The sequence below is a fragment of the Acipenser ruthenus genome, chromosome 34, assembly GCF_902713425.1.
Source record: "Acipenser ruthenus chromosome 34, fAciRut3.2 maternal haplotype, whole genome shotgun sequence".
Lineage (NCBI taxonomy): Eukaryota > Metazoa > Chordata > Actinopteri > Acipenseriformes > Acipenseridae > Acipenser > Acipenser ruthenus.
This window is the reverse complement of record NC_081222.1, coordinates 11,881,001-11,907,653: the sequence shown is the minus strand read 5'-3', so window position 1 is coordinate 11,907,653 and position 26,653 is coordinate 11,881,001. Positions and strand designations below refer to the sequence as shown.

General features: G+C 44.5%; 1 protein-coding gene across 1 annotated transcript in view; it reads right to left on the bottom strand.

Moving 5' to 3' along the window:
* LOC131705011 (Kruppel-like factor 1) overlaps positions 1-19,007 on the bottom strand; it is a 134,922-nt gene extending 115,915 nt beyond the window's left edge. The window contains exons 1-3 of the mRNA XM_059006887.1: positions 18,834-19,007; positions 16,962-17,784; positions 11,891-16,286 (exon numbers count right to left, since the gene is read on the bottom strand). Of these exons, the coding sequence (XP_058862870.1) occupies positions 16,111-16,286; positions 16,962-17,784; positions 18,834-18,899 (1,065 nt within the window). The 5' untranslated portion in view covers positions 18,900-19,007 and the 3' untranslated portion in view covers positions 11,891-16,110. The remainder of the gene's footprint in view (positions 1-11,890; positions 16,287-16,961; positions 17,785-18,833) is intronic.
* Positions 19,008-26,653: the final 7,646 nt, after the last annotated feature.

The window sequence follows — 26,653 nt, the reverse complement described above, 5'->3', positions numbered from 1 at the left end:
CCCCTCACCGCTCTCTGTGTGAAGAAGAGTCTCCTTCAGCAACATGACTAGGTAACCCATTCCATCCCCTCCCCACTCTCTGTGTGAAGAAGAGTCTCCTTCAGCAACATGACTAGGTAACCCATTCCATCCCCTCACCGCTCTCTGTGTGAAGAAGAGTCTCCTTCAGCAACATGACTAGGTAACCCATCCCATCCCCTCACCACTCTCTGTGTGAAGAAGAGTCTCCTTCAGCAACATGACTAGGTAACCCATTCCATCCCCTCCCCACTCTCTGTGTGAAGAAGAGTCTCCTTCAGCAACATGACTAGGTAACCCGTTCCATCCCCTCACCACTCTCTGTGTTTCTTTCAAAATTGCACATTTGAGGCGACAGATAAGATGTATGCAATTATCAGCTGCAGTCACTTTAAAAGCAAGGTTTTACTATAGAATATCCTTCACTCCTGACTTTAGAAATACAGCCCAGGTGTGCCTTTAATACTGAAGGTGACCCTACAGCTCTGGACACAAGTTCAGCATTGAAGTATCTGCATGAAGCCTTCGATAACTATTCTTCACTTACAGCTTCAAATCAATTGCCATGGAATCAAATTCATCTTTACCATCATGTGAGCTTTTTTTTCATCTAGGGGAATCTGAGACCTATGGAATGAAGGCAGTATTCACGAGGTAAGATTCACTGGAATTAACGTGGTAGCACTGTGTGTACCTTCGTTTGTGCAAAGTTCGTCCCATCTGTGTTACCAAGAAAAAACCACCAACAATACAGCAGAAACAAGCACGCCTCTGATTCAGTGATTAACTCCAAGCTAATCTGTCGCACGCAGCTCGATTGTGTGTGTGTCTGGGGAGGAGTTATGTTTTAATACTTTTGCGTTTGGAGAGAACACACTTTCTCTTACCAGGTGAGGGAGCAGTACAGTCTCCATGCCTCAAGCCTGCCCTGCCCTGGAGGGAGCACCCTTTCTCTTAGGGGGTGAGGGAGGGAGCAGTTCAGTCTCCATGCCTCAAGCCTGCCCTGGACTGGAGGGAGCACCCTTTCTCTTAGGGGGTGAGGGAGGGAGCAGTTCAGTCTCCATGCCTCAAGCCTGCCCTGGACTGGAGGGAGCACCCTTTCTCTTAGGGGGTCATGCCATTTGGAAATTAAATGTGACGTTGTCCTATTTCTTCAAGCTTTTTTGGACGCTGTCTGCAACAAACATTTCTCTGAATAAATGATGAATTGAGAAATGTAAGCTCTGAGCTTATGTGATTAACAGCTTAGAGAATACAGGGTGGGGGTGTGGTGGAGTAATGCTTAATATTATATTTCTGTGTATTAATTACATACAAGCATCACACATCCTTCGTCACCACTGTAAATACAAAATGATGCATCACGCTTTGAAAAATAAAAATAAGTTGTTATCAATATACAGTGACCAGTCTCTGCAAAGATTCATATTTTTTTGTTTAAATGTTAGTTAGTATTCTTGAATAAGGGATTCTAATGGGGGTCTAAACCATTCTAGAATGCTTCTGAGCCCTTCTAGAATGATTAAGCCTTTTTTTTTTTACCAGTTATGTTTACGATATAGGAGGAGGATTGTGTATTTAAATAAAAGACAGACAAAGTGACCCAGGCAGCAGTGTGGAGTAGTGGTTAGGGCTCTGGACTCTTGACCGGAGTGTCGTGGGTTCAATCCCAGGTGGGGGGGACACTGCTGCTGTACCCTTGAGCAAGGTACTTTACCTAGATTGCTCCAGTAAAAACCCAACTGTATAAATGGGTAATTGTATGGAAAAATAATGTGATATCTTGTAACAATTGTAAGTCGCCTTGGATAAGGGCGTCTGCTAAGAAATAAATAATAATAAATAATAAGAGCACAGCTCAATGGTTAAAGTTGAAAGAAGGGCAAAAAGGAAAAGAAGAGAAAGACAATTGCCTTCTACGCCATTCCAATCAAACTGGTCTGAATTACATACAACCTAGTGGTGTGGGAATTATTCAGTGCGTGTTAACTGGCTTATCGTCTTGCACATCGTTCCAGTTCCAGTGGAGTGACGTGGCGATTTCTCTGGCCTGCTCGTTTTCAGCTCACCGAGAGCCGCTCAGCTGAAGGCTGCAAGCAGCCCAGCCTGTCTGACGAGAGCCGTCTTCAGCCACGGCCTGCGGTCCGGCCCTCGTTCTGAGCGTTCTCTCAACCAGCCGAGCCTGTGAGACCGGAGAGAGTTCAGGACCCCAGCCCTCCCTCCACCCTTCCATCGAGGAGCTTCCAGATCCACAGAGTCAGCACAACAACAAGAAGGGAGAAGATAAAGGCGTCAGCGCTCCTGTGAAGGCTGTAAATGCCACGGGTGGGTGTGGAAACAGACTTCGGGTTGAATTAAGTCCACCAAGCCCAGGGTTTAGTAAGGACACAGTTCACTGGCCCCTGGGAATGTGCAAATAGTATTGCAAGCATTCGTTCTAAAGGTCAGTTCAGGTATGCGCCAGGGAAAGCGCAGTGAGCCTGATTCAAATACAGTTGGCCAACAATGTGTTTTGCAGTAGAATATTGTAGATTCAAGTCACCCTGTGAGTGTTATCCCCACATTGAACTGTCCCGGCCAGATCATAATGAGAGTCAATGGGAGTACGTACTCATCATATCACTGTGGTTATAATCACAGTCCGGTTGAGATTAATCTCGTTTGTCACTTGTAAAGCTTTTTTTTTTAACTACTTTTTTTTTTACTACTCAAACCCACTGCCTTCCACACTGCAGCCCAGCACTCTAACCACTGAGCTCCTCAAACCCACTGCCTTCCACACTGCAGCCCAGTGCTTTCTTTATCTAACCACTGAGCTCCTCAAACCCACTGCCTTCCACACTGCAGCCCAGCGCTTTCTTTATCTAACCACTGAGCTCCTCAAACCCACTGCCTTCCACACTGCAGCCCAGCGCTTTCTTTATCTAATCACTGAGCTACTCAAACCCATTGACTTCCACACTGCAGCCCAGCGCTTTCTTTATCTAACCACTGAGCTACTCAAACCCACTGCCTTCCACACTGCAGCCCAGCGCTTCCTTTATCTAACCACTGAGCTCCTCAAACACACTGCCTTCCACACTGCAGCCCAGCGCTTTCTTTATCTAACCACTGAGCTCCTCAAACCCACTGCCTTCCACACTGCAGCCCAGCGCTTTCTTTATCTAACCACTGAGCTCCTCAAACCCACTGCAATCCACACTGCAGCCCAGCTCTTTCTTTATCTAACCACTGAGCTCCTCAAACCCACTGCCTTCCACACTGCAGCCCAGCGCTTTCTTTATCTAACCACTGAGCTCCTCAAACCCACTGCAATCCACACTGCAGCCCAGCGCTTTCTTTATCTAACCACTGAGCTCCTCAAACCCCACTGCCTTCCACACTGCAGCCCAGCGCTTTCTTTATCTAACCACTGAGCTCCTCAAACCCGCTGCCTTCCACACTGCAGCCCAGTGCTTTCTTTATCTAACCACTGAGCTCCTCAAACCCACTGCCTTCCACACTGCAGCCCAGCGCTTTCTTTATCTAACCACTGAGCTCCTCAAACCCACTGCCTTCAACACTGCAGCCCAGCACTTTCTTTATCTAACCACTGAGCTCCTCAAACCCACTGCTTTCCACACTGCAGCCCAGCGCTTTCTTTATCTAACCACTGAGCTCCTCAAACCCACTGCCTTCCACACTGCAGCCCAGCGCTTTCTTTATCAAACCACTAAGCTCCTCAAACCCACTGCCTTCCACACTGCAGCCCAGCGCTTTCTTTATCTAACCACTGAGCTCCTCAAACCCACTGCCTTCCACACTACAGCCCAGTGCTTTCTTTCTCTAACCACTGAGCTCCTCAGGGAGTAATTGAGGAGACGCTCCTCATCAGCACAGGACTGATAATTCAATGACATTTCGCTCCACATTCATTTTACTACGTGGCATGAAGTTATGCAGTAATTTCCCCAAGCTCTGTTTGAGCAGCACATGTGGCCAAATGCCTCTGTTTGCTTTGTGTAACACTGGCCTTTACTCAGGGAGAGGGCTGCCAAACAAAACACAAGTATAACCTTTGACAAGAGAGGTCTTGACGTAATTGTACAGTGAGCTGCATGCTGGGCTGCAGTGTGGAAGGCAGTGGGGTTTGAGGAGCTCAGTGGTTAGATAAAGAAAGCGCTGGGCTGCAGTGTGGAAGGCAGTGGGATTTGAGGAGCTCAGTGGTTAGATAAAGAAAGCGCTGGGCTGCAGTGTGGAAGGCAGTGGGGTTTGAGGAGCTCAGTGGTTAGATAAAGAAAGCGCTGGGCTGCAGTGTGGAAGGCAGTGGGTTTGAGTAGCTCAGTGGTTAGATAAAGAAAGCGCTGGGCTGCAGTGTGGAAGGCAGTGTGTTTGAGGAGCTCAGTGGTTAGATAAAGGAAGCGCTGGGCTGCAGTGTGGAAGGCAGTGGGGTTTGAGTAGCTCAGTGGTTAGAGAAAGAAAGTGCTGGGCTGCAGTGTGGAAGGCAGTAGGTTTGAGGAGCTCAGTGGTTAGAGTGCTGGGCTGCAGTGTGGAAGGCAGTGGGTTTGAGTAGCTCAGTGGTTAGATAAAGAATGTGCTGTGCTGCATTGTGGAAGGCAGTGGGTTTGAGGAGCTCAGTGGTTAGAGAAAGCTCTGGGCTGCAGCGTGGGAGGCAGTGGGTTTGAGTAGCTCAGTGGTTAGAGAAAGCTCTGGGCTGAAGTGTGGGAGGCAGTGGGTTTGAGTAGCTCAGTGATTAGAGAAAGCTCTGGGCTGCAGTGTGGGAGGCAGTGGGTTTGAGTACCCATTCTAGCATGGTGGATGGGTGCATTATCGTGTTGAAAGTAGCCCTCACCCTCAGGGTACAGCATAGTTAAGTGGACTGGATCTGCAACTATGATTGATACCAAACCCAATCGCATCGAGAGATAGACAAGCCAAGCAGCGTGTGTGTCTCTATATAAATACATTTCAAAAGCACGATCCAAAGCACACAAGGCTTACGCAATTTGACAGAATTATGCAACAATTCCCTAACTTCACAAATACATTTACAATCCACCGTGTCTTCAGTTTACCCCGGCTGTATGGGTGTTCTGGAACTATGGTGCAACACAATGCGACACGCATGCAAAACACACACACCACTGCAAACCTGTCCCTGAGGTTTCAGCTGGACTCCCTGACCCTCGGTGTCTTCAGGCACGCTCTGTGAGCTCCACCTGGCTTTTATGGTTTATATATAGAATACAGAATGTCATTTGGCAAGCAAGTATGTATATGTTTGGACAAAAAAAAAAAATGGAAACAACACTATGTAGCACATACTTTTGCACAGAGGTTCATTTGCAAACAAAAAGGTATAGGGATGGCATTTTAGTTTCTAGACCTGACAGTCTGAGCTTGATTTACAATAGCTTTCACATATGCTTCAAGCTCCCCTCTGCTTGTTGGTTTCCTGTCTTGTTGTTGGTGGGGTCGGAGCTGAATGCTGACCTTCGCCTCGTCGTGTTTGATCATAATCTTCAGGTTTCAACAATACCAGCGACGGAGCGAGTCATCCGATGAACAGGAGCCACCACGCTGTTGTTGTTAAGAGGGCTCGTTTCTTGGCGTTTCGCCATTTGGGTTGTAAAAAAACGAGTAGTTTTCTGACCATACAGCTCTGGCCAAAAGTTTTCCATCACCCTACAGAATGAACACATTGTGCGTCATAAAGTCGAATGAAACCTGCTGAACAATGTTACCTTATCATATTGAATTACACACCGCTTTGTAGTTTTCACTTTTTAGTATCTAAATTATATATATATATAGATATATATTATTAAGTAAACACTGTTAAATAAAACAGTTTAAATATAGATCTTTGACTCTATGCCGTAGCCGGGGGGGGGGGGGGGGGGGGGGGGGGGGGGGGGGGAACTAGCAGAAGTTTAGAATAACACGGAGAGTCTTCTATGAATTTTCAACTGGGTCAGTACACGAGATACTGGAGCGTGTTCTGGCAGTGCTGAGCGCTCTGTCCTCAAATCACATCACGCTGGGCTTGTAGGGCAGGTCACTGAAGCCTATTAGTTTCAATCCACACAGTCGGCTGTCCAGCCTCAGCTCACATTACCCCAGTTTGAGTAACAGGATGAATAATCGGTGTGATCCATTGCATACATATCCATTTTGTCAGTGAGGCTTTCAACCTTGTCTTGGGGTCGTGCTTTTATTTATCAAAGCTTGACCAGTGGACAGGTTTGAATAGAAATCAGACAGCTTGCAAATGGATCTGCAAACCATGGGAGAAAGCGTTGCATCCCCCTATAGAATTAACACATGTTGCTTCATAAAGTCCAACGAAACCTGCTGAATAATGTGTAATATATTGAATTGCACGCCGCTTTCTATAGCTTTTTATACACTGCGTCATTTTGTAGTTGCATGACGTTAAATAAAAGTTCTAAATAACGTTCCTAGAGTGATTATTTTTTTGTTTTTATTATGTCTCATAATAACAAGCCGTTTGAGAAGACAGAGAAGACTTACATCAGCCCCTTATAGAAAACTGAAATGCCATCAGCTATGCTGTTCAATGCAATCCCAGTGTATTGATTTGAAGGAATACTGGCATTCATATACAAATTGATTATCAGAAATAACTACACACTGGTTTTAGAATGTATATCATACAATAATAATAATAATAATAATAATAATAATAATAATAATAATAATAATAATAATAATAATAATACAACTACGGCCAAACGTTTAGCGTCACCTAATATTTTAGGGTTGTAATCAAAGAAACAAAATGATATCGCAAAAGTTTACCGGAAGCCATAATAGCAGTGGAGTCGTATTTTATGTTAGATTTCGAAATGTCACATTCTTCAATTTTCTGTCATAGTTAAGTATATGGATAACTAAAAAAACACACAAAAAAACAGCCTTGTTATATTCCAGCTAAACAAGTCGACCACTTCATTATGAACGCTCAGGGCGACCGTAACCTTTCGCCTCGTGATATTTTAAGAGTCAAAAAGCTCCCGTCTGTAAAATCTCATCACCGCCTCAGCCGGTCCTGCAGTTCAGCGACGCCTGCGCCCGTGGCTGTAATTCAAAATCATTCTCAATGTTCATTACGCTTAGGTCAGTGTTTCTAAATGTAGCGTTGTTGTGAACGTGTTGATATTTCTGTTTGAATTTAATAAGACGGTCCTTATTAAACGCACACTATTAAAAACACAAACTAAACAGGTATTGGCCATGTGAACATTCAGATTGTAATATGATACAGCCGCGCAACCTAATCAACGTCGTTATTTAATAACAAAAAAATGCATACTGCGCTACTGTGTGGGAAGCAGAAATGTCATTTGAGAAAACTTCCTAAATGCTGAACATGTTCAAATGTTTTAAGAACATCTGTAATTTAAATAAAGTTCTCTATTTTTCATCCTACTGTATTTTGTTCTTTAAAATGTTTTACAAAGTGATGTTTTTTAGCTTGACCCCAGGGGCATCTTCCCCGAGGACGGGGCAAAACTGAATTTTCTTTGAACATTTTTGATGGTGTTTGTACGTTGATTTATGACTTTTATACACACAGGGCGAGGCAATCCACATACAGGTGAAGGGCGGGCGCGAACCCGGGTCCTCTCGCACTAAAGCATAGCGCCGATACCGCTGTACAGAAGAGCCTTTGCAAGGGGCGCATATCGGGCTTCGTGTGTGATTACGTCACCTACCAGCCCTGCTGTGTACTTACCCCGTGCACGCTACAATCATTTTATTTTCACAACTTGTAGTCTGTCATCTTGAGAGACATTACGATTTTAACTGGCTCTAAGCAAATTCTTCATCGAACTCGAGAGGCAGAGAGAGAGAGAGAGAGGCAGAAAGACAAAGAGGGAGAGAGAGAGAGAGAGAGAGAGAGAGAGAGAGAGAGAGAGGTGTATGTGCCAGGGTTGTGTAACCCGACCTGTCGGTTTACATAATCATTTTATTGCTGCCCTAGAAAAGTGAAGTGGGTCGACTCTTCAAAAAGCCTTGGAGCACAGCGAAGGCACATGCTCGGAATATAAACAGCACAAGAGCTTCCAAATAGGCCACAGAGTCGAGAGAACAATGAATGCTTAACTACAAAACAAAAGCCAGATTCAATGCAGTGTTATGACATGCAAAGTACTCCATACTGGGCATAGCAATGCAAGATACTAGTACAAGATGAATGAGATGGAAAGAGAGAGCTGCGGTTACAGATTCAGACCCTGTCAGTGAGATGAGAGGGGGTTAAAAGCTGTGTGAGTGAAGGCGCTCGCCTGAGACACTCTGCCCCTAGTGGATGGAAATAAAACATCACTCTGTTCTCATAGAACACGTTTCACTCTTCTTAAATCAACCGGGGCAGAGTGTTGCAGGGGGGGACAAGTTAACAGTTACACTCTGGTGTGCCCGCTGAACTCAGAGAGAAGACGTGCTTTAGAGCCTATTTCAGGGTGCTTTAAGAAAGTCAGTGGCTTCACAGTGCAGGGGGAAATGTAGTGCTAAAGACCTCAGTCTGAAACCATCAGGAGAGTCAAACAAGATGCATTTTAAAAACTCGAGCAGCAAAGAATCACTCAGAAGCATCTGAAGATACTCACCTATCATCCCTCTGGATGTGTCTACACATTTTTAGACGTTGATTTTCAAAGACTTTTGTTACGAGATGGATTGTATACATTTCTTTAGGAGCTTTCTCTATATTACCAGACCCATATGGATGTATGTACTGTACATGTCTATAGATTAATTTTAAAGTTTAATTTTTTTTTTTTAACCAGCTCGTGTTTTTGTTCTTTGACATCACTTCCACCATTTATATTTTCAACACGTGCTTTAAACCTTCCTACATGCCTGGAATAAAGTCCACAAAATCCACTTCAAATTGCATTACCAAGTATTATACATCTTAAAACCGCTCACTGAAAACCAACCAAAAAAAAAAAAAAAAAAAAACATGAAAGAAAATGTTTTCCCTTTGGTCAGGAAAGCATTTCCATGACCTCCTCTCCCTCCTCTCTGCTCTCTCGTCAAGGCAAACTAGGTCAGTCAGTTTCGTAAACATACCAAGACCCTTGTGGTTCGTTGCCTAGCAACCCGGGCCTCTCTCTGGCTCGCAGCCTGCCGTTTTAAGTTTGAAAAGCCGTCTCAAAGACCAGGCCTTCTGTAATTGATAAAGGTGGTACATTTCCATGACTTGGAGTTGGGTGACGAGAATACTTCAGGCAGGAATGTTTACAGCTCAGGGCTTATTATAGCTTGCAAAGGCAGAAAGGCCAACAACTTCAGAAAAAGTCCGAAGTATTTCGAGGACTGTGGCTCTAGTGGTTAGAGCTGAGGAGGGACTGGGAGGGAAGCAGTGTGGCTCTAGTGGAGCTGAGGAGGGACTGGGAGGGAGGGAAGCAGTGTGGCTCTAGTGGAGCTGAGGAGGGACTGGGAGGGAGGGAAGCAGTGTGGCTCTAGTGGAGCTGAGGAGGGACTGGGAGGGAAGCAGTGTGGCTCTAGTGGAGCTGAGGAGGGACTGGGAGGGAAGGAGGCAGTGTGACTCTAGTGGAGCTGAGGAGGGACTGGGAGGGAGGGAAGCAGTGTGGCTCTAGTGGAGCTGAGGAGGGACTGGGAGGGAGGGAAGCAGTGTGGCTCTAGTGGAGCTGAGGAGGGACTGGGAGGGAGGGAAGCAGTGTGGCTCTAGTGGAGCTGAGGAGGGACTGGGAGGGAGGGAAGCAGTGTGGCTCTAGTGGAGCTGAGGAGGGACTGGGAGGGAGGGAAGCAGTGTGGCTCTAGTGGAGCTGAGGAGGGACTGGGAGGGAGGGAAGCAGTGTGGCTCTAGTGGAGCTGAGGAGGGACTGGGAGGGAGGGAAGCAGTGTGGCTCTAGTGGAGCTGAGGAGGGACTGGGAGGGAGGGAAGCAGTGTGGCTCTAGTGGAGCTGCTAAAGCAGCCCTAACCTTAACCCAATTCGAATGTCTGCTTTTCGGAGAAAACATGATACTCTGTTCTCACTCCTGGAAAACTTTGCAAAAACAGGACTGGGATATCGTTATAAGAAAAACAAGCAGAGCCATCGGCAGCATCACCAGCAATGCAAACACAATGGAGCCACACAGCACAGTGATCCCCACAGCACACTGCCTGCCTGCCTGGTACACTGCAGCGGATCACCAGCAGGGTGGACTGTGTGTGCGTGCCAGTGGGATTTCAGAATGGGATAGTCTTTACACGAGGGGTAGAGTGAATGCTAATGTGTTGAATGATCCAAGGTAGGAATCGTGCTCCAGTCACCACTAGTCGTATATTTGATCACGTCTGGTGAACGCACTGTTCCGCAGCACTGAGCTGTTTCTGCACTGCTTTCCAAAACTCCATGGAATCTTTTAAAACTATTTATTCATGTTATAAAATGTCTCTAACCACTGAGCTCCTCAAACCCACTGCCTTCCACACTGCAGTCCAGCGCTTTCTTTATCTAACCACTGAGCTCCTCAAACCCACTGCCTTCCACACTGCAGTCCAGCGCTTTCTTTATCTAACCACTGAGCTCCTCAAACCCACTGCCTTCAACACTGCAGCCCAGCGCTTTCTTTATCTAACCACTGAGCTCCTCAAACCCACTGCCTTCCACACTGCAGCCCAGCGCTTTCTTTATCTAACCACTGAGCTCCTCAAACCCACTGCCTTCCACACTGCAGTGATATCAAAGGCACCTCTCTGTGATTTAATCTGATATGACGCTTTCCCCGCGGCTGAATGTATAAAAAGACACGTCTCTGAACCTCACTGTGGAAAGGCAGAAGCCGGCCTTGTAAACATGAAGTGATCCGAGGCCAGGGGCTGTCCTGAAACGCTCCTCTGACTACAGGGGGAGTGAAGTGAGGCACTGTCCCCACAAGGGCGAGCAGAACACCCCTAAATGTCTTTCAGCAGATACTGTAAAAAAACAGAGGAAAAGGATTGGTGATTTTGTTAATTAATTATCTCGAGGCAGCATGACAATACAATAACAGCTTTTAACAAATTAAATAAATAAATACTATCATCAATATTTATTTATTTTATTCATATTTTTTAATACTATATATTTTAAAGTTTATTTATAGTTTCTAATAGTATAATAATAATAATAATAATAATAATAATAATAATAATAATAATAATAATAATAATAATAATAATAATAATATCGCCTTCTCCCGCTCGGATCATTAATACTATTCGGACACCAGACAGAGTGAACATCTGATCAATGTTATTATTTAATTGGGAGAGTCCGTGTAAATTACTAATTAACAGGATCTAATTAGCAACTGAAATATATTGAGAACTGAAATACCAATTTTACAAAATAAAAAAAAAAATGTCTTGAATAAACCAACACGCGTTTATTGAAGATATATATATATATTATTATTATTATTATTTTGTAAGATTTGTGTTTCAGTGATTCGGATAATTAAGAACCAGTATAAATTAAGCAAGTGTTTAGCGCTGAATTCACGTTTTAATGCTTTCAGTTTAAGGGTCACTTAAAAGCCCCGTCCAGTCCCAAAGTGTCCCGAAATTATGGGGTCAGGTGGCGACTCTAATCACAATCCTCTGCCTGCCTCTCTGCGCTGATTGGGTGAAAACATTAATGACTGACTGGATCCCTCGGGACACCTTCCAGCACCTTGTGGAGTCTGTGGTCCTAATAAACTGAAGACACCAACCAACAGCAAACAAGGTGCTTCTGAAAAGACTCCTCCGGGCTGATTGGGGGGGGGGAGGGGGAGCATATTAAGGGGAGCAGTGTGGAGCAGTGAGGGTCGTGGGTTCAATCCCAGGTGGGGGGACACTGCTGCTGTACCCATGAGCAAGGTACTTTACCTAGATTGCTCCAGTAAAAACCCAACTGTATAAATGGGGAATTGTATGTAAAAATAATGTGATATCTTGTAACAATTGTAACCCTGGATAAGTTTGTTAAGAAATTAATTGCACAGCGTCGAGCACTGAAACACGCGCAGCCCTAATATCATCCCCTAACTTCATAAGTGACAGTGTTCTACTCCCCCTAGTGGGGAGAATGGTCCACTTCACTCCCCCTGTAGTCAGAGGAGCGTTTCAGGACAGCCCCTGGCCTCGGATCACTTCATGTTTACAAGGCCTGCTTCTGCCTTTCCACAGTGAGGTTCAGAGACGTGTCTTTTTATACATTCAGCCGCGGAGAGAGCGTCATATCAGATTAAATCACAGAGAGGACCGTTTGTTTTTTCTTTTCTTTTATCTAGCTATTTCTGGATCACATTATTTGTGAAAGTGTGGTTTTGACCACTCTAATGTTACCCTTGGTAAAGTTTCAGTAAGTCAGTGTAAGAGCTAAACATCCTCCCTCTGCTCTGTGCTGGTGGGGCAGAGAAAGAGAAAGGGAGGCTCTTATACTCTCTGAACAGCCTCCCTCTGTGCTAGAGGAGCAGAGAAAGAGAAAGGGAGGCTCTTATACTCTCTGAACAGCCTCCCTCTGCTCCGTGCTGCTGGAGCAGAGAAAGAGAAAGGGAGGCTCTTGTACTCTCTGAACAGCCTCCCTCTGTGCTGCTGGAGCAGAGAAAGAGAAAGGGAGGCTCTTATACTCTCTGAACAGCCTCCCTCTGCTCTGTGCTGGTTGAGCAGAGTAAGAAAAAGAGAGGCTCTTATACTCTCTGAACAGCCTCCCTCTGCTCTGTGCTGGTGGAGCAGAGAAAGAGAAAGGGAGGCTCTTATACTCTCTGAACAGCCTCCCTCTGTGCTGGAGGAGGAGAGAAAGAGAAAGGGAGGCGCTTATACTCTCTGAACAGCCTCCCTCTGCTCTGTGCTGGTGCAGCAGAGAAAGAGAAAGAGAGGCTCTTATACTCTCTGAACAGCCTCCCTCTGTGCTGGTGCAGCAGAGACAGAGAAAGGGAGGCTCTTACAGTCTCATAGCTACTTGTTCTGTGTTAGGAAATCCATCCCGTGTTGAGTTACAGTGCTACTCACTTTTGCTTCCTGCAATGCAATAGCTGGCCTCTGTTCTGCAATGTTCTCTTTTCTTTCTTGTTAATGTACGGTTCTGACGCACGTAAGGCGCGGATTTCAGTAACCCTGTATCCGTCCTCGGCGTGCCAACAGCAACAATAACATTGCTATCAATTTCTCCAACAGTGTATTATTATTATTGTACCGGGAAAACGAACCGGGTTAAAGAACACCGTCTTTTTAAGCGTGAACAAACCCAGCCTCAGAAAACCAAACTGAAGAGCGCGTCTCTTATCTGTTCTACGTGTTTGAAGCTCTAATTTAACACGAGGTACTGGGAAACGTAACAAAAGTTTAAAGTCTTGGTACATTTCAATATATTATTATTATTATTATTATTATTATTATTATTATTATTATTATTATTATTATTATTATTATTATTATTATTATTATTATTTATTTCTTAGCAGACGCCCTTATCCAGGGCGACTTACAATCGTAAGCAAATACATTTCAAGTGCTAGAATACAAGTAATACAATTAAGAGCAAGATAAATACAATGACTTTTGGTTCAAGCAAGTACAAGTGTGACAAAATACAATTCAATAATATCATTATTATAGCAATATTGGCAATGTGTTGTTGTTGTTGTCGTTGTTGTTCTTAATATATAAAGGTTTGTCTGTCTGTCTGTTTCTTTCTGCATTCGGACCCGCAGGAGCCAGCGCAACCAAACTCTGCATGATCTCCTCTTTCATCCAGGGGAAGGTCGAGGGCTGTGCTTGGATCCAAAATTTTTGTGATTTTTGCTTTACAGCAGCAGGAGGTTATCATCAGTATCTAAAGGGGGGGAGTTAGCGAGTGGAATACAACGAGTTTCCCGAAAGCCTGACTGAACTGCGCCTCCGTAACGTTACAATCACAGCTTTGCTGCCCCCGTGTGGTGTAACATGCTATGACAAATATTTAGGGTTTATTTTCAGTGACACACAGACGGTAATGCGTTACTGTAACGAGTTACACTTGTGTGCAAGTAACTTGTAACTGTAACATTACTTTATCAACTCCGATAGTGACGTCAAAGATAATACGATTGTAAATTATAGTTTACCATGTATAATGTTATTATTATTTATTAGCAGACACCCCTACCCAGGCGACTTACAATTGTTACAAGATATCACATTATACACTATTTCACATTATTTTTTTTCATACAATTACCCATTTATACAGTTGGGTTTTTACTGGAGCAATCTAGGTAAAGTACCTTGCTCAAGGGTACAGCAGCAGTGTCCCCCCCACCTGGGATTGAACCAACGACCCTCCGGTCAAGAGTCCAGAGCCCTAACCACTACTCCACACTGCTCCAAACTTTATTAACATTCAAATACAAATAAAAGAGAAAGGCACAATATTCAGCATTTGAGCAGGCGGTCCATTTACAAAGCTGCAGCGTCACAGCGTTGCGCACGGATCCACACGGCTGCAATCACAGCCCCCTGGCATCGCAGCATCACAGCGTTAAAACTACAGGGCAGTGCTCAGCCCGTGCATGTTGTTAACTGCAGTTCAGCAGTGACTGGAGCTAATTCCACACATTCCATACCTTTCCCCTGGCCATGAACCGGCATTCACTTTATAAGTCTAGAAATGTGCAGTTTTGAAAGAAACACGTGTTTCTGGTGCTACAGTGCACTCGGTTGAAGAAATCTCAGTTTGCAAGGCATGCTTTCAGATTGACTTCCTGGAGGGTGAAATTGGCTCCACCCCTTTCGTCCTTTCTTACCCAGCAGTAACCAACCAGCTCCTCCCCCTAATGACTGACGCGCTTTGCAGCCAGTAAGCTGCTGCTGAAGGCGGAGTTAGTAAACAGCGGAGAGCACTTTCACAGAGCGCTTGCCCTGGCAAAATGTTTCTTGACATAATATAGGCATTAATTAATTCACATAAATAACAGTCAGTCACTTGGATGCTTATAGATCTGCCGCTGAGAGGAGAGAGGGCTGTAAGCAATGTAAACAGGCAGATACGCGCCGCGTTTATCCGGGTTTAATTCATTTATATATTCATTCTTAATAAAAGCTTCACTCGTTGTCAAATATCCGCGATTTCATTTAGAAACTGATACGGATTAACAATGTTTAATCCTGTCTCGAAATGTCCGGTTTAATTACATACAGTTCATGTAAATGTATACAAACGTATTATTCCAGTAAGCATTCATTTCTGTTGTCTATGGATAAGAAATGTGCAGCAAAAACATGTTTTTATAAAGAAAAGGAGATTTATTACAGCTCTGAAGGACACTGTCTGTAGAGAGAAACTCAAAGACATCGAAGAGGAAGTAAACAACCTTAGATACATATATTATTATGTGTTTATTTAGCAGACGCCTTTATCCAAGGCGACTTACAGAGACTAGGGTGTGTGAACTATGCATCAGCTGCAGAGTCACTTACAACTACGTCTCACCCGAAAGACGGAGCACAAGGAGGTTAAGTGACTTACTCAGGGTCACACAATGAGTCAGTGACTGAGGTGGGATTTGAACCAGGGACCTTCTAGTTACAAGCCCTCTTCTTTAACCACTGGACCACACAGCCTCCTATATTGCTTTGAGGGCTATGTGTGTGTATCTTGATTTTTGATTTTGCAACTAAAATCAATTAATCAGACATTGCAAGATTTGTAGAATAATTTAATAGTTTAGAATCCAAGTTTAAAAATATAATTGTATTGAAGCTAAATGAATGAAACCCGGATAAACGCTGCGCCTATCTGCCTGTTTACATTGCTTACAGCGCTCTCTCCTCTCAGCGGCAGATCTATAAGCATGCATCTCACTCAAAGTCAGCCGTTGGCGGGTCTAGTTCTATATATGTTTTTAATGGTATATGGTTTAAACACCAGCCCACCGCTCACTTGTCTCTCCCACGATGCTTCATTTACTTGTTCGTTTCTGCTTGGTTTCGATTTTCATCTCATTTACTCAAAGCATTACAGGCAACTGTGATACGCGCTACATGGATCTGGCCACTAGGGGGGGCACTGCAGTTGGGTTTTAGCTGAATGAAGGATCCGTGCGCTGCGTGGATTGCGTGCCGCGTGTTCAGGCGTGTCGCTTCTTGTGCAGCGCCAGGTGGTCGGACCGGGAGAATGCCCGCTCGCACCGCTGGCACTGGAACGGGCGCTGGCCGGTGTGCTTGCGGTAATGTCGGGTCAGCTCATCGGAGCGGGCGAACTTCCAGCCGCAGCCCTGCCAGGTGCAGTGGTAGGGCTTCTCACCTGCAGACACAGAGCCAGAGAGATTCACTGAGCCGCCCCCTTTCAATGTGAACCCCTCCCTTGTACAGCAGAACACGAGGGACGCTGTAAGCACTTTCAAATCTCTCTCTTTTTGCATTTCCCTCACTGGGCTTTTACATTACAGAGTTTTCATGTGCCTTCACCTGGCTGTGAGCTTGCCTGGAGAATTTTAACTGCCGGTAGGGAACACCCCTACATGTTCACCTTTTGAACTTTTTTTAAGAGAGCACTCCCCTGCCCGCACAAGCACTAGTTTTTTATAGATGGTTATATGTTTTTTTCCCAGTCACTTTTAAAGCAGCACAGGTTTTGTCATGTTGATTTTAATCTGTGTCTGTTTTAACCTTGTACAAAGCACGATTGTCTTGGTGTTTTTAAATGTATTTCAAATGCTTTTGAAACCAAATGCATGTCTGTATGCACGAATGTCATCTTTAAAAGAAATGTAAAATGAATGAAAAAAAGAATGGGTGTAAATGTAAAATATGTAAAATCTCAAATAAAGAGTATTTACAATGCTTTTTCAACGGCTGTGCTATGCATTTCTCACCATGGTTGGCTATGGGTTTTTTTTGAGTGCTTTCTCTATCTACTTTGCTGTTTTTACTGTGGGAAAGGTTCGGGCACGAAGTGAGAGCCTCAGTGTTTACTCACCCGTGTGTGTGCGTCGGTGTGCTTTCAGGTGTGAGCTCTTGGTGTAGGTCTTGCTGCAGCCCGGGTGCTCACAGCAATGCACGGCCACTCGCTTCCTGGCTGCTGTCTTGCCCCTGCGCTTCCCCTCCAGGTCACTGGAGGGCGCTAGCAGAGCCAAGCCAGCGTTGAAAGAACAAGAAGACGGAGGAGCTGGGGTGACGAACAAGCCGGGGTGCTCTGGGGGTTGAAACTGGAGGTATTGCTGGCTCTGGAACAGGTCCTGGTAGGAACCGCTGTGGGGGTAATTTTGAAGCAAGCCGAAGTGTTGCATCATGGGAGGCTGGTGATGTAACGCCCGGTCTGGGTGGAAATGCCCTTCGATGGAAGCACCGCTGGTCACTTTGGGGTCCCAATCTCCACTCCACCCGTTCCCCAGAAAGAACCCTAAGCAGTCTCTAGAGGGATCCCCGATGCTCGGGTGCAGTTTTTGGTGCCCAGTGTAGTGAGCCTGGCTATCCACAGTGGGGTAGGTCGATGGAACCTGCTGAGACGCCAGCAGATCGGCCATCAAGCTGCTGCTAGGATCCGCTGAATTCTCCCTGAGGTGGTGCAGCCCCCCGTTCCCGCGCCTCGCGCTGGCCTGCTGGGGCGGGTGGGAGTTGCAGTCCAATGCTGAGCCCAGCTCACAGCCGGGAGTGTTGAAGCCGGACACAAAGAACTCCAGGTCCCAGCATGCACTGCTCGGGTCCCTCTGCTCTTGCTGCAGCAGGGGCTGGGGGGGAAGGTCAGGCTGGAGCTCGGAGGAGGTCGGAGCAGGAGGAGGGTGATCGTCCGACTTCCACCACTGCGACACAAAGAACATGCCACTGAAATATCCCCAAGAGCCTTTCATACAAAACCCATATACAGAAAAAGCCCTTTAAACAAGACCAGTAGTAAAGTGGGGAGTTTATAATAAAATACGTTTACCAGTGCTGCAGAGTCATGTTTTGTATGTGAGTAACTACAGTACATGGCAATGGGGGAAGAGGTGCTTGAGATGTGAAGTGTGACCAATCAGCTCCATCAGCCTCTACCCCTGCTGGCTGTGCGGAGCAGCGTTTTACCCTGAAGATGCCCGAGCAAGCAGCCTCGGCAGCACAATGCCTTGGGAGCTGCACGGTACACAGGGCCTGATAGCACGCTGTCTGACTGGTGCTGATAGGGCTCTGCGGTGCAGCAATGGATAATGTAACATGCACAGGACAATTCCACCAATGCAGACACATCCCTTATAAAAGATTCCCGCAGTAAATCGCCACGGCAATCCTGCTGTGTTCCCGTGCTTTTCCGTTAGTAATACTTTCCGATTTAAAATGATTATAATGTTTTTATTTTAATATGCTTTACCGTGCATCTCAGTTTTACACCCTGGCTTTGAATCCTTATTTACTGAAACACGTCCCACAAGAAGTACGAGAGGAAAGGACTATATATGAGTGTGTATATCCTTATCCAGGGCGACTTACAATTGTTACAAGATATCATTTACATTATATATACATTTACATTATTTATTCAACATTATTTTTTACATACAATTCCCCATTTATACAGTTGGGTTTTTACTGGAGCAATCAAGGTAAAGTACCTTGCTCAAGGGTACAGCAGCAGTGTCCCCCACCTGGAATTGAACCCACGACCCTCCGGTCAAGAGTCCAGAGCCCTAACCACTACATTACTTGTTAATAATAACAATACTAATACTGTTACTAATATTATTAATATTAACTAGAAGACAAGGTCATGGTATGTATACACTTCCATCTGCATTGGTAGCAGCAGCCTCCAGATCCCCTATAATCATTTTTGTAATAAAAAGACCAAACCCCACACACACAGCAACGGAATTACCTTGAGAGAGTCCTGAGAAGAGTAGAAACTCCTGAAGGAGGGCAGCGCAGCTTGTGTGAGTGCCATCCTCGCAGCCTTTCAGCTGTGTCACGATATTCTCTTGAGTCTGTCCTGGTACTACAGACACTTCCAATGACTTCAAGTTTCACTGCTCTAAATGCTTAGCTTCCATTCCCTCCCTCCCTCCCTGTGACACTGTTCAGAACTTTGAGACACTTCAAATTCTGCCCCGCCCATTATCGAGTGGGTGGAGGGAGCGCCCTTTCTCTTAGTGGGGTGAGGGAGGGAGCAGTTCAGTCTCCATGCCTCAAGCCTGCCCTGGACTGGAGGGAGCACCCTTTCTCTTAGGGGGTGAGGGAGGGAGCAGTTCAGTCTCCGTGCCTCAAGCTTGCCCTGGACTGGAGGGAGCACCCTTTATCTTAGTGGGGTGAGGGAGGAAGCAGTTCAGTCTCCGTGCCTCAAGCTTGCCCTGGACTGGAGGGAGCACCCTTTATCTTAGTGGGGTGAGGGAGGGAGCAGTTCAGTCTCCATGCCTCAAGCCTGCCCTGGCCTGGAGGGAGCACCCTTTCTCTTAGGGGGTGAGGGAGGTAGGGAGCAGTTCAGTCTCCATACCTCAAGCCTGCCCTGGCCTGGAGGGAGCACCCTTTCTCTTAGGGGGTGAGGGAGGGAGCAGTTCAGTCTCCATGCCTCAAGCCTGCCCTGGACTGGAGGGAGCACCCTTTCTCTTAGGGGGTGAGGGAGGTAGGGAGCAGTTCAGTCTCCATGCCTCAAGCCTGCCCTGGCCTGGAGGGAGCACCCTTTCTCTTAGGGGGTGAGGGAGGTAGGGAGCAGTTCAGTCTCCATGCCTCAAGCCTGCCCTGGACTGGAGGGAGCACCCTTTCTCTTAGGGGGTGAGGGAGGGAGCAGTTCAGTCTCCATGCCTCAAGCCTGCCCTGGCCTGGAGGGAGCACCCTTTCTCTTAGGGGGTGAGGGAGGGAGCAGTTCAGTCTCCATGCCTCAAGCCTGCCCTGGACTGGAGGGAGCCCCCTTTCTCCTTGCATCACAAACCAGAGCTGTATTGTCCTTATATTTGAAACAGGGTTATACATGAGTCACCAAATTACGAATGCAATACAGTAGCTATAACTCATAAAGCACAGGAGACACCCAACGAAAGCCTTCTGCAGATCTACACTCTCCAGAATAGAGCCTTCTGTGTCAAAATATGAACCCCTCGTAGCTGCCCTGGGCTCTGCTGTTTTTGCATGCACGTTCTGAGCTTGCTGCTGGGGTTTTTTTGTAATGAAAAGTGTTTTCTAGGAAGGAGTGTGTGAAATGGGAGATTAAGAGCAGTGTCGTTTACTATCTCTCTGACCCCTATGGCAACTTGAGTGTCCTGCAGAAGATAGGCAGGGCTCATCCCATACCTTCACCAGGCTGGGACAGATAAGGGGAGCTTGTCTGTCTTCAGTAAAGACAGGCACACTTTCTCTATCTCTTGTTTATTCAAATTTTATTTTTCATTTTGTTAACAAAAGTCTACAGCTCTGGCCCAAAGTTTTGCATCACCTAGAATTTTAGGATTGCAACATAATTAAAAAACTATATGAATATAATTTAGATCTTTGATTTAACATCAAATAAATTACAAAACGATATTGCGAAAGTCTACCGGAAGGAAGCCATCATGGTAGTACAGTATTTCATGTTCGATATTGAAATGTCACATTTTAGTCCGTTTTTGTGTTAAGGTAAGATTATTCAGCAGGTTTCACTCGACTTTACGAAGCACAATTGGTTAATTCTATAGGGTGACGCAAAACCTTTGGCCAGGGTGTATGAGATGGATTTTCTCTTGAACACATTTTTCCTATATTTTTCCTCTCATTAAATGACTGTTTGATCTTTCTGTGCATTATACAGGTGCAAGTGACCAGTCTGGATCATCATATTGTGATACACCTCGCACTGCGACCTGTGTGTCACGATACAATCATGACATTACTATGTCATCACGGCCAGCGCTCCAGATAAGGTTCTCGTTCGTTCAGTAATTTACTCCCTAGTTTAGACCCTGCGTGAGTGAAATGTTTTTTTGGTTGAGTAAAATGCCACATTGCCTTAAAGTCATGAGTACTTTCAATAAGTACAATGCATACAACTTTCCTTGTTTTCCACCTGAAAAAAATCCAACAGTCTTTGATTTTCATATTTATGGACTAATAAAATTAAAGTTAAACTTAGTTTTGGCACTTTGACACAGGTCACATATTCAATACCTTTTAGGATTTTGAATGCTTGAATCAGATCACCGCGTAGTCTTCTTTGTTCAAGACTGAATAGATTCAATTCTTTTAGCCTGTCTGCATACGACATGCCTTTTAAACCCAGGATAATTCTGGTCGCTCTTTTTTGCACTCTTTCTAGAGCAGCAATATCCTTTTTGTAACAAGGTGACCAGAACTGAACACAGTATTCTAGGTGAGGTCTTACTAATGCATTGTAGAGTTTTAACATTACTTCCCTTGATTTAAATTCAACACTTCTCACAATATATCCGAACATCTTGTAGCCTTTTTTATAGCTTCCCCACATTGTCTAGATGAAGACATTTCTGAGTCAACATAAACTCCTAGGTCTTTTTCCTAGATTCCTTCTTCAATATCATTATCTCCCACATGATATTTATAATGCACATTTTTATTCCCTGCATGCAATACTTTACACTTTCCTCTATTAAATTTAGTTTGCCATGTGTCTGCCCAGTTCTGAATGCTGTCTAGATCATTTTGAGCAACATCCGAAGAATCCGACCCTTCCTCACCAACTATGCTAACCAGCTCCTGGTCCAGGCCCTGGTACTCTCCCGCCTAGACTACTGCAACTCCCTCCTGGCTGGCCTCCCTGCGTCCGCCACCCGTCCGCTCCAGCTCATCCAGAACTCTGCTGCCCGCCTGGTGTTCTCTCTGCCTCGCTTCGCCCACGCTACTCCACTACTCTGCTCACTCCACTGGCTCCCGATCACCGCTCGCATCCAGTTCAAGACTCTTGTACTCGCCTACAGATGTCTTGACCAGACTGCACCCAGCTACCTCCAGACACTCATCTCTCCCTACACCCCCACTCGACCTCTCCGCTCCGCCTGCACTAGAAGACTAGCTCTACCTCCGCTACGCTCCCCTGCCTCCAAAGCCCGCTCCTTCTCCACCCTTGCTCCGCAGTGGTGGAATGACCTTCCTACAGATGTCAGGACTGCCCAGTCCCTGATCACATTCCGGCACCTCCTTAAGACTCACCTCTTCAAACAGCACCTGTAGAACTCCTCTGTTTGTATCCTGGGACACTATCACCCTTTATGTAAATGTGCTTTATTTTGCTCTTATCTGCCCCCTATTTTACTGCATTTAATCCTGTACTTCAGAATACTGTAATCTGCCAAGTGTTTAACCTGTAGTACTTTGTATTTAATCATATCCTGATGTAACTATCACTATTTAATCATATCCTGATGTAACTATCACTGTTATCTGCTGTATTATTGAATTGTGGTTTGTCACACTTGTACTTTGCTTGAACAAAAGTTATTGTATTTCTTGCTCTTATTGTATTACTTGTATTCTAACACTTGAAATGTATTTGCTTACGATTGTAAGTCGCCCTGGATAAGGGCGTCTGCTAAGAAATAAATAATAATAATAATAATAATTTTGAATGACCTTTGCTGCTGTAACAGTGTTTGCCACTCCTCCTATTTTTGTGTCGTCTGCAAATTTAACGAGTTTGCTTACTATACCAGAATCTAAGTCATGAATGTAGATTAGGAATAGCAGAGGACCTAATACTGATCCCTGTGGTGCTCCACTGGTTACCATATGCTAGAGGAAGGGCAGCAAAGACCTCTTGGCACATGGAAAAGAAAAGTTTTTTTTTTTGTTGTGGTGCAACACATTTGCTTGTCGCATCGCGTCCAGTATGTAGAGGCATTGCTAAATACAGCAAAATATTTATATTATATATTCATTATTATTAATATAATCCATTTTCTTGCAATGCAGGTGGGAGTGGACTTAAAGGGAACGAATGCCCCTCCCCCCTAGTCATTCTGCATTTGAAGAAAATGCTTTTGTGACATACCGATGAATTAATTTATATTTAACAATACTTTAGTATAAAGCATTTCTATAAAGTGTCATTACTGTTTTTCAATGGCTTTTTATTCAAAAATAGAACACATATTTTAAAATGCTAGTTCAACATTGCACTAGGATACAACATTCCTTTTTAAAAAAAAAAATTGTCATGTTTTAAAATGATTCCATAAAATATATTTGTTGTGATGAGAAAGCATGAGCTGATAATATTACATATAGGAGGCTGTGTGGTCCAGTGGTTAAAGAAAAGGGCTTGTAACCAGGAGGTCCCTGATTCGAATCCCACCTCAGCCACTGACTCATTGTGTGACCCTGAGCAAGTCACTTAACCTCCTTGTGCTCCGTCTTTCGGGTGAGACGTAGTTGTAAGTGACTCTGTAAGTCGCCTTGGATAAAGGCGTCTGCTAAATAAACAAATAATAATACAAATAATTATGCATATTTGCTAAATGTTAATGACAACAGCAAAAAAAAAAAAATATGTGTATTGCAAATATTTAAATACACTTTACTTTGAGGTGGGGACACAGTTTGTCCCATTTCTGTAGAATGACCCTTGTAAGAGATTTACTGGAATAATCGTGTCAGCTCAAAGAAAACTCGCGATATTTCAAATGCATGCAGCTGTTTTGATTGAAATGGAAAGTAATGCAGTTGCAAGTGGATGGAATAAGCTAGTACCGTATAAACGACAGTTTAGAACATTAATACCGTTGCCATGCAGTTTTTAAATCTAGTGCACAAACAGCAGTGTTACGAAACCGTACAGTCACAAACACTAGAGCACCATTATCAAATAAAATGCATGATTTATTAATATTGTAGCGTGCATGAGGGAAGGCATCTTGCCGTGTTCAGATGGTAGCGATTTCATTAATTTCTTTTGTATTCCTGCAATGTTGTTAATAATAAATTCTCACCGGTATGCGTGTGTATTTCAGTGGAAGTACGCGTGGAGCGCGTGGAGCGTGGCATCTGTACACGAGACAAGATGACCTGGAATTTTGGCAAATAGTTCACTGTGATTGGCTGATTTGTAATGGAAAATATTCGTTTTGTTTTTTTGTTATCTGACAGCAGTCGAAACTGTTGTTTTTTTGACAAGTGCATTCCTTCTATACTTTGTTTTAACGTCAGTAAATATGCGGATCTACTTAAAGCTGACAGCAAAAGCTGCACACAGCTCGCGTCGTGAGCACGCCTTGTGCAGAAAGCGAGTGTGCAGAACTGGAGACCTGCAGGCGTGCAGAAAGTGCCTCGAGCTACAGACAGCAACTTTACCACCCCAGCCCATCAATCTGTTTCCTGTGGAAAAGAGGAAGTGGTGGGTGGGGCTAGGCAGGGAGCTGATGAAATGGGCGTAACCCTTCCTGACACGAGCCAATCACGCGTTTGGAGTGCAGCTCAGGTCCAAGAAACGTGGTGAACTTTTTTTTCTTATGATTTTTTTTTTTAACAGCGCATATGTGTATGCAATCTCTCCAAGAACGCTTGCGCAGTAGAAGCTGCACTGACTGGACCTGCATGAGGGATGCAAAGCCAGCTGATCCCGTGATGTGACACGTGACCCCAGCACCACTGTAAGGCCAGCTTACTAAAACTCACTGTGGATTCACATGCATATTATATATATAGATACATACATATTATATTATATTATATTATATTATATATATATATATATATCTCTTGTATGTGTGAATATGTACATATTTCTATAGTATACATATTTATAAAATGAACTTGCATTATATATATATATATATATATATATATATATGCATATCTCTTTTGCTAACTGCAGTGTTTCCCAAACTTTTCTCCTGGCACTCTTGAACTTATTGAGTCGTGTGATGTTCCTGGAGGTTTACAATACACTGAGACACCATCAAGAGAGCACACACACACACACACGCGCGCGCGCGCACACGCACACACACGTACACGTACACGTACACACACACACATACATACACACACACTGACACACACACTGACACACACACACAGACACACACACAGACACACACACACACATAGACACACACATACAGTGCCTTGCGAAAGTATTCGGCCCCCTTGAACTTTGCGACCTTTTGCCACATTTCAGGCTTCAAACATAAAGATATGAAACTGTAATTTTTTGTGAAGAATCAACAACAAGTGGGACACAATCATGAAGTGGAACGAAATTTATTGGATATTTCAAACTTTTTTAACAAATAAAAAACTGAAAAATTGGGCGTGCAAAATTATACATACACACACACTCACACACACATACACACACACACACACTCACACACACACACACACACACACACACACTCACACACACACACACACACACACACACACACACACATCAATTCCAATTGCAATCCATTTTAAAAAGGAACTGGAATTCAGAGCAGCTGCTGACCCGACCCTGCTGGCATGCCTGATTAAAGCTCCTCACAGTAAATCTGCACAGTCATTTTACAGCTTTCCTATGGTTATAATATGCATTTACCATAGTGTTACCATAGTGTTAAAGCACAGGCTTTACAATGCTTCCCTATGCTTTACCAGACCTCTCTGTGCTTTACAATGCTTCCCTATGCTTTACCAGACCTCTCTGTGCTTTACAATGTTTCCCTATGCTTTACCAGACCTCTCTGTGCTTTACAATGCTTCCCTATGCTTTACCACACCTCTCTGTGCTTTACAATGTTTCCCTATGCTTTACCAGACCTCTCTGTGCTTTACAATGCTTCCCTATGCTTTACCACACCTCTCTGTGCTTTACAATGCTTCCCTATGCTTTACCAGACCTCTCTGTGCTTTACAATGCTTCCCTATGCTTTACCACACCTCTCTGTGCTTTACAATGCTTCCCTATGCTTTACCACACCTCTCTGTGCTTTACAATGCTTCCCTATGCTTTACCACACCTCTCTGTGCTTTACAATGCTTCCCTATGCTTTACCAGACCTCTCTGTGCTTCACAATGCTTCCCTATGCTTTACCAGACCTCTCTGTGCTTTACAATGCTTCCCTATGCTTTACCAGACTTCTATGTGCTTTACAATGCTTCTCTATGCTTTACCAGACCTCTCTGTGCTTTACAATGCTTCCCTATGCTTTACCAGACCTCTCTGCTTCACAATGCTTCCCTATGCTTTACCACACCTCTCTGTGCTTTACAATGCTTCCCTATGCTTTACCAGACTTCTATGTGCTTTACAATGCTTCTCTATGCTTTACCAGACCTCTCTGTGCTTTACAATGCTTCCCTATGCTTTACCACACCTCTCTGTGCTTTACAATGCTGCCCTATGCTTTACCAGACCTCTCTGTGCTTTACAATGCTTCCCTATGCTTTACCAGACTTCTATGTGCTTTACAATGCTTCCCTATGCTTTACCAGACCTCTCTGTGCTTTACAATGCTTCCCTATGCTTTACCAGACCTCTCTGTGCTTTACAATGCTTCCCTATGCTTTACCACACCTCTCTGTGTTTTACAATGCTTCCCTATGCTTTACCAGACCTCTCTGTGCTTTACAATGCTTACCTATGCTTTACCATACCTCTCTGTGCTTTACAATGCTTCCCTATGCTTTACTATACATCTCTGTGCTTTACAATGCTTCCCTATGCTTTACCATACCTCTCTGTGCTTCACAATGCTTCCCTATGCTTTACCATA